Here is an 8,913-nt window from a genome sequence, read left to right as displayed (position 1 = left end):
GAGCAAAACAACCAATCAGAGGCAGTCTCGAAGTGGACGCGTGCCAAAGTGACATGTTTATGTACGAGTCGGACCAATGGGAGCTTAGATGAGGGGGCGTGGCATTGGTTTGGAGGAAAGAGGCAAAACAATCTTTTTATCCTCCTAACCGGGCGGCTTTTTGGATATCTTGGGCTGCGGCGGTGACGGCAGCGGTGGAAAAAACTTCACATGTAGACTAGAATAGAAGTTAGGACTCAAATAGCTCCTATCAAACTGCGACAATCCCAATAAATGTATCTAATTCCCGCAATTTGCACTAAAACCCTACAGAAAGCCGACATACTTCCTTTAGTCTCCACTCTCCTTGACTAAATATGGAGTCCAAATGCATTTTGGAAAAGTCGTCGGTCGGGACAAGCGTCGGCGGTGTCGTGGACTTCAACTGCCGGCCGGGTCGCTACAACAGCCGTGTCCCAGCGGTGGCAAAAAGCAGCTTCACACCGGGGCCCATCTTTTACAAATGCGTAACGGACGGAGGCTCGACGGCGGCGGTTAAAAACGAGCGAACTTCGTCCGTCTGTAGCGGGCACTCACCGGGCGTTGGAATATTACAAAACGTGGACAAAGTGAGTTCTTTCTCTAAGCTTTCAAAGTCACATGTATACCCACGTAGCCACGCAGATATCACAGAGTCAGACGGGGTTAACATGAGGGTGTAGTTTGACATATGCCGCTAATGGCTTGTAACGGTGACGACCACGATGCTCGCATGAGACAGCTATAGCTGTTGGCTTGTTTTTACATGTTTTTTATTGGATAAAGTGTTTTTTTTTAAAGGGCCAGTTTCACTAAAGCGTCAATTAAAGTGTTTATCCTGTGTTTAAACCGCTTTAAATGGCTGCTTATTCTGTGAGCAAAGTTTACAGCATAAAGGGGGGCAGGGATTCTAAACTACATGATTTACCCCCTCCCCCATGACTTAAGGGTGGAGCTACAACGTGAGCTTCCTGGCTTCACAGGCCCGGTTCCTTCACGCAAACTCTTCAAAATACTAATTTGAGTCTATATGATTATTTTTTATTTGTTTATTTTGCTTCTGCTTTTTATTTGCATCACGTTTGGATTTAAATCACATTTTCAGCCATTAGTTGCTTTCTGAAAAGAACAAAATAAAGACATGTTTTTAGCAGTATAGAATAAATTTATTTTATTAATGTATCAGTCAGGTTTTTATGGAGGTAAGACCGTTGCCTTGCCGCGTGTTTATGTCAGTGGTTCTTACTGGGGGCGGGCCCCCTGGAGGTATATAGTTACTGTAGGAGGGGGTGGGGAAGAGCAAAAGACCGAAGGCTGGAGGGGGGTATTAAACGAAACTGGGTTAAATCAATATGATTTATTCTATGGTGTGACCATTTTTATATGCCATATGCTGAGCTTGATTTTCTGTGCTAAAATCCACTTAAAACACACTGTGCCGACACAGTTGTTAATGATTGATTGGGAGAAAAAAAATGAGCAAGCTACAGTACTGTTTGGGGTGGAGTGAACTTTTTATGGCTTCTGGAAGAGAGAGAGAGAGAGAGACGGGGGTCGGGGGTGTGGAAGTCTGCCAAAGTTTTGAAAATGTTGGTTTATATTAACATAGGTTTTTGACATTAACTCAAAGAGATAGTTTGGATTTTCTGAAGTTAGGTTCTGTGAAAATATTAGTGATAGTTCTACCAGTACTGTAATAGGAAAAAAGTGACTTGCAGTGAGTTTGTGGAAAAATGAAGAAGTCTTCAGAGTGGCAAAATGCCAACAGCTAGTCAGGCAGACCAAGTGTTTAGCTGTTTTGGGGATTTTGTAACAAGTCAAACTGAAAATGTTTCAGTGGAAGATTGGGCAATAATAGATATTAAGCACCAATATTTTCATTAGAGACAGTTGCTAGGTTTGTGATTTTTCTCAGCCAAGCAGCATGCAAGTGACTATGCTACTGTTTTATTGCCATTGCTTGCTATCTGTATAAATCCACCTAATTAGCTGTTCCACCTGATCAACATCCTCAGGAGACCTGGGAAAACACAGGAATGTGCAATTTTCAACGCTGTTGTACAACTGACAAACAGCCAAAATATCTATAATGTTACTCAATTCTTGGAAAACTAAAATGATTAGTAACATGAGGCATATTTATACAGTTTGCAGTGTCAACCAATGTAATGGTGGAAAAAACTGAGTCGTGTCTTGTGAAAGTCTCAACGTATATATTCCACCAATTTAGCAGTGTCTCTTTAAGTAGCATTTATGGTTTAAACTTGCCAACATCAACTAGAAAGGTTGAATAGCTCACTGTGATATGATATCTATTTACTACTGGTAGAGGAACTGTTTCTGATCATAACATTACAGAAACATCATTTCAGTGTATCCGAACTGTCCATTTAAGCTTTGTAGATTTTGTGAATTAATTTTTTGATTTAAAAATGCCATTATTTTTTCCAGAGACTTATCTTCTGCATTTAAGATACTGTAAAAAACAGTTTCTAACAGTTTGAGCTCACTTAAATGAGAAACAGTTCATACAACCTTCCAATGTATTTTTAAAAATAGTTCTAACTATATCAAATACAGGTAATTAGTACTCCAAATACTTGGCATGATAAAGGGAAGTTCAGTTTTTTTTCTGCTTCATTTTTCCAGACAGCTGTCAGAGACCAAAAAGACATTGGTTCCACTGGGATCCTGAAGAGGGCCAGTCCTACCCTCTGCCTTGGCATGGGCAGGCAGTTGCCAGGCAGCTCCATAAGTTTGGACATCAGAAACCCAGGAAAACAGGCAGAGCTGGCCAACAGCTTCAGGCCAGCACAGGGGCAAAATGTCCCACAGGCGGAGATACAACCCCTTCCCTCCTCCCACATCCCAGTCCCCAGAAACAGGTAGGAAAACTGAGGCCAGCAACAGTTGTGGACCCATTTATTTTTGGTTTTGTTTGTGGACCGCATCGTTTAACTTGTAGACAAAGCCCCATTTTGCATTTTTGCACAAACACACTCCTTCTGCCAGCCCATAGGATTCTGAGGCACAGAGGTATTTTGCTGTGTGTGGCTCTTGTGCCCGAGGCTAATTTGGCTGTGACTTTGTTGTCATAAAAGCAATTGGCTCTGGCAGTTTGCATTCAGCTCTGACTTGTGTTCATAAGGTCTTAAGAGAAGTGAAATACACCATCTGCCTATAACCGTCCAGTGGTTTTGGTCTGAATAGTGTGGGAGTGTACTGGTTAACTGACCGCATGTTTAGTGCTCGATCCAGAATAGTTTCGAAATACTATTCCTTTGGAGAGTCAGAGTTTGCAGTCAGAGCCAGAATTGCTCAATATGCTTGACCAAAGGAGGGGAAAAAACAAGGAGGCAGGCTACTGATAAGTCAGTTTAACTGCTTTGGGAAAGTTTTTTATTAGTCCAAAGTCATCATATTGACTGTTTTAAGTTATATTCCTCTCCAGAGTCCATTTGATGTGTTAGCTGCCTTCTTCATGTAGATGGGCAGATAAACTTTATTGTTTCTGCTTGTATGTGCTGGCATTGTTGTTTCCTCTGTTTTAGCTGTTTCACTTGTATCCACAGCCTTCTTGGTGCAAGCTACACACACATTCAGACTGTTGTCTGAAAAACAAACAGAACCAGCGCGCAGCGATAAGCTTAATGCACTGATAAGTGATTATGTAATATGAAAGAGGACTGGGAGTTGAGATAAGTTTAGCTTTAAAGCTTTTAACCGTTTTCTTTACTTAGCTATTGGTTACTCTTTGTGTCAAGTCCCTACCTGTTTTTCAGATGACTCTTGGAGATTATTAAAATGCCTGCAGGGCGTACAGTGTAAAAACTTAACAACTGGATTTTTTTTTTCCCCTGTCTGTTAGCTCAGTGTAGTAGATATATTCCAAAGTAACTTAAAAAAACTGATTGCTGCTGCACTGAACAAACATAATATTTGAGAAAGGGTGTGTATGGTTAAGGGGGTTTCAACACCACGCTCATTTACTTCCATCTGAACATGTGAATTTCACGTGTCAGTGATCATTTATACTATGTTGTGAGTGAAAATCTCTTGGGAGCCTGCAAGACTGACTCTACTTTTAAATCAGAACAAACTGCTTGAATTCAACATAGTGCCTATGATGGCCAAGAAAGCATCTATTTTTGTCTCTTGACGTTCACATGCTGACCAGATGTAAAGCTTTAGTACAATCATAGCAATCTCACTGAGGACACTGCTACCACATTAACAAATTCAGTGTTGACATTATTCAGACTGTAAGAGAGATTGCATAACATTATATAACGGTGTGGTCACAAAAGTGAAGTCTGTTTGTTGCACTGTTGACCTTTTCTAATATTGCAGTGAGTTTGCCAGACTAAGATTTGTGTTTGTTTTGCATTCAGTGTCAAGGAACTAAGTTTTTTACAATTAAATTGTGTCATAGTGATGATACGTTCCTCTTAGCACTATGCTGCATCTAATCACAATTTATTAAGTTTGTTTTAACTGGAAGCGTTTTCATGGATTCTGTTAGTTTATCTTTAAGTTTTCTTAAATTACTGAAAAGAATGACAGTTCAGATAAATGTATTCAACACAAGTTGAATACTTCCTGCCAGCTGAACAATGCATTTTTTTTAATTTCTGTTTAATTTAGCATGAACTTAAATAAGTTTTTGTCCTTGATATCAGTAATTGAAGAAAAAACTATTTTGATGCTACTTGATCTCAATGTTACAATAAAATGAATGCCCTGGAAATGCTTCAAAACTCAGTAGTTTGAAGTTAAGTATGGTAACACATTTGATTTCATTTGTAATACAAGATCTACTGTGATTGTGTTTCTCTTCACTTGTTCTCCACTGACTTTTCAAACTGTACGATATCCGTTTTTCTTGATGGTGAAAAATATTTCGTCACAAAAAGAGTTTCTAGCAGGTCAGCCTTTTGTTTCTATTTACATTCAAGTAAATCTAGCTACAGTCCGCAACAAACTTGTGTTTTACTTGTGTTGACAGAGTTTTTATGCAGGGATGTTTTTGAAAGTGCTAAGCTAATGCTAGCATTTTTACTTTTTGTTTTGATATGACTTGTTGATAATTTAGCTCCAAGGATATTTAAATGGGATTCCATAAGGAAATTACCCTGCTTCATAAAGTCAGTGATTTCTTTTGATCATCAAAACATTGGTGAATGGTTTTTAATAGTGTTTCATTGTATATGTAACTCTAGTAGATTTGAAACTGTCTTTTTGATAAGACAAACCACAGTAGTTTCAATAGTCAAAATAATTCTCACATAAACACGTAAATTGCGGGAAACTGATATTGATAATTTATAACGCTTTGATTCGGACATGTTATATATTGGAAAACGAGTAAAGGTATATCAACAAAATAGCAGCCTGTTTTAAAAACTTGTCAGTTCATTTAAAGGTGTTACTTTGGATTTGGTGTATCGGGTGAATAAAATTTACCTTAAGCGAACCAAGTCTTCATCTAATTCTGGCTCTATTTGTTAACCAGATGAATATGTGGTATTAATCGCAATTTATTAGAAATCCACTGGTCAGGCTTTTCCTGAATGATGAAACATTTCTAGTTTTGTTAGAAATGTGACCTGATTCTGATGTTATGCTCTAAGAAATGTATGAGAAACATGACACATCTTTTTTTTTTTTTTATTGAGAAAGAATTTTTAAATCCGAAAGAAAATAAAAGAAAAAATATTGTACCATCCCCCATGTATTCATCAGTGATATAAGTAGCTTTTACAAAAGTACTTCACAAAAATCAGATTTTGAAAAATTTGACCTAAAGAAAAAAATGATTTAATTGTAACAATGGGGAGGGGGTGTATGGAATATCAGTCCTGTTAAGTTTGCAAGCTTCTGCGTTTAGTGGGTGTAACCAGGAGTGTGTTTGCTGCACTCTGTACTCTGTTTCAGATAACGTCAACAAAACCATTCATCTTCATTTGTTTCCCAACAGCTTAGTTAATACTATTTCTGTCACAGGATTATGTGTGCTTAAGGAGACTTTTTGCTGGGAAGACGAGGCTCACCCCTCTGTGTGTTTTGTATTGGTTCACTTTTCTGCATTTTGTAACTTGTGCAAAACTCTTCACTTTCACGGTTTATCTTGTTGGTTTGCGAACTCTGCAAAGTAGGTCACTATCCCTTCGGCAAGTCTGGGCAAAAACCCTTGCAGGATGAGAGAGAAAGAGCCAATGCACCTACTCACATGTGTGCTTATTCGATTAACAAAACTAAAACCCCCTGAACATCTTTCAAAGCTCCCACCCGTTTTGTCAACTCCCCCGCCCTTCCTAAGAGAGTCCTGTGTCTGATTAAGTCTCTCTTGCACTCACACCCTAAAGCAAAGTGTGTTCGACCTGTCAATTCTCATCAGCATGGGATCCAGTACCCTGATATTGAAGTGAGACTAGTTGAAATGAGCAAGGAAAAAAACCCAATAAGGCCTGATGAGATGAACAGGGGAGGGGTTACTTTATTTTGATGAGAAGAGTTTGTCTCTCTTATCTGTCCTTGGTCAGGTACACGGTCGGCTAGCCTGAATGGAAAACACTGAGTTGGCATAAACACGACACCAAAGCAACCGGCAGTGAAGGGAGGGGGCAGTGGATAGGATTTGTGGTGTGTCTCTTCTATATTTACTGATATTCTGTTCAGATAAGAGTCAGTGGGACTTTTTGGGCAGGAGGGAGTGAAGTCCACCTCTCAAGTTCACCTAGCCATGACCATAACACCTACCAATTCTCCGCTCCCAGAGGAGACATTTCAGCTGGTTGTTGAAGGTCAGAGTCTGTGAAACAGCACCCCACCCCCCAATCTAGTCTGAGACGACTAATCCACATTCAAACCCCTGACATTGCCTCCTGAGAAACACAATCCACTGCTGTTTAGGTGACTGCTTTCTTACATTTCAGTAGTTTGAACTTGTCAGTGTTGTCTTTAGTTTTAAAAGAATTCCTTCTGAACCTGATGATCCGTTTTCACATGTCGCGTCAGCCCCTTTTTTCCTCTCTCTCGCCCAAACCGCAAGAGGTTGAAGCTTTTACACTGACAGGCAAGGGTGAAAGGTCACCCCTCAATGAATGGAGTTATGCGGGAGGGGCGGGCCTAGATCAGGACGCAAACAGGCATCTGGCACGTCTGGTAGGTCAACCTCAGGATCTGGGTCGCAGAGCTGTGCCGGCAATTTAAAACCACAGATGATAAGTGACAGCTCATCATTTAACACTGCAGCTTTATTATCTCCAGATTGAGAGGCGGGTGGACAAATGAGAAGCTTGTACATAGTACATAGTTTGATAATGTAGTATTATGTTTGTGGCTCATCAACCACTAAATAAACCGACCAGTAGAAGTTCAATTTAAATGATTGTATTTAAAACGACTTGTTTTACTGTGTGTGAGCACAGTCAATTGAGTAAACGGCTGGAGTTTTTTTTTTTTTTTAGCAAATCGATGTAAAAAAGAAAAATTCTAGAAATTCAGCTTGTTTGGTTGCAAAAGTATTTTTAAATTGAGAAAATCTAACCTTCACATAACCTATAAAACTGTACATTGGTGTAAATGAATGCTTCAGCACTGTGTACCTTTTCTTTAGTGAAAAGGTACACAGTGCCTCTTAAAGACTAAAAGGAGAGGAACTTCCTTTTGAACATTTTCTGCATTTCTGCAGTAAAATGCTTCATCTCTTGTTCACCCACACTAATAGTCACTCACATAAGGCCTCCTGTTCTGCCACAGCAGCGTTTAGAAACAGCTCAGTCAACTGTCATTCCTTCTTCTCAGTAGATCTTTCTGTCCCTCTACCCAACAAAGTCTCCATACCAACCAGCAGCTGTTGTGTGCCACTCCTCCCCTTTTCCACCAGCTTCAGCTGCATCTAATTTTTTTGCCTTCTCTCAACTTTACAGTATCTTTCACACAACCGTTGTCATTCTTTTAACAGCTCTGGGGCCTCATGCATAAGCCGTGCGCGCGCTCAAAAAAATGTGTGGCGCCATATTTTATGCACAAGTCGGCATGTATAAAAATGTACTTTGCGTCAAAGTTTGCGTAAATGCATGCACACTTTTTCGCTGGGCAATATCAAACTACAAAAACACCAAAACTCACCTAAATACACTGAAGTCTGGCTACATTCGGTATTATTTAGACCAAGAAGCACCAAACCCGATGTTTTTCTTGCTTTTAATATTTTATTGTTTAAACCTAAACGGTGAAACTGAACCGCATTTATCCTCAGACGATAAGCTAAAACGCACACAAAATAAAGTAAATAAAAATAAAACTATGTGCAAACCTTGCTCGAATGTAAATAGTACTTTTCCTCAGTTTTCTTTCTCATAAAGTTGTAACGCATTGGCCCGTGCGCCGAAGCGCATGAAATGCATCTGCGGGGTAATTTCATTCTCACTAACGAAAGAAAACAGGGTTGGATCAGCAGATTAACTCAAACCTGCTGATTAAAAATAATCAAGAGGTTTGACTATTTTTAAGGCCATCAAGGTGTGTATGCAATCACACGTATATAAGTAGCTGCGCAAAGGTGTGCCGCGTAATTGTGGAGCTCTTTGGCTCCGGTGGAGAACATCGCCAATGGAAGGATTAAGAGGGAGCGTTTGTTCAGAGATCATATTGATCTGCTGGGAAATGTTGATGATGGTTTATGAGCGTCTAGATTGCTCAGACTGATCAGCTCTCTGAGCAAAACTTAAAGAAGGAGCGTGCGGTACCGGTCCAGCTGCAGTCATCCTTCAGTGGAGCCACGCCCACTTTGTGAATGCGACTTATGTATACAGCATCTTTATTCTGCAAATGTACAACTCATGCACATGATTCTACTATTTAGAATAAACGTCCACATTACCCACTCAA

At 39.8% G+C, this 8,913-nt stretch overlaps 1 protein-coding gene across 2 annotated transcripts in view; it reads left to right on the top strand.

Annotated features, from left to right (window-relative positions):
• slc2a4rg (SLC2A4 regulator) overlaps nucleotides 1–8,913 on the top strand; it is a 43,007-nt gene continuing 34,094 nt past the window's right edge. Inside the window, exons 1-2 of one of the 2 annotated variants that reach the window (XM_044114831.1) lie at nucleotides 1–608; nucleotides 2,668–2,903. In XM_044114831.1, coding sequence (XP_043970766.1) covers nucleotides 357–608; nucleotides 2,668–2,903 — 488 coding nt within the window. In that variant the 5' untranslated portion in view covers nucleotides 1–356. The remainder of the gene's footprint in view (nucleotides 609–2,667; nucleotides 2,904–8,913) is intronic. The other variant, XM_044114840.1, reaches the window with a different exon arrangement.

The sequence above is a fragment of the Gambusia affinis genome, linkage group LG01 (genome assembly GCF_019740435.1).
Source record: "Gambusia affinis linkage group LG01, SWU_Gaff_1.0, whole genome shotgun sequence".
NCBI classification, from domain to species: Eukaryota; Metazoa; Chordata; class Actinopteri; order Cyprinodontiformes; family Poeciliidae; genus Gambusia; species Gambusia affinis.
This window is presented reverse-complemented; position numbering and strand designations above follow the sequence as displayed.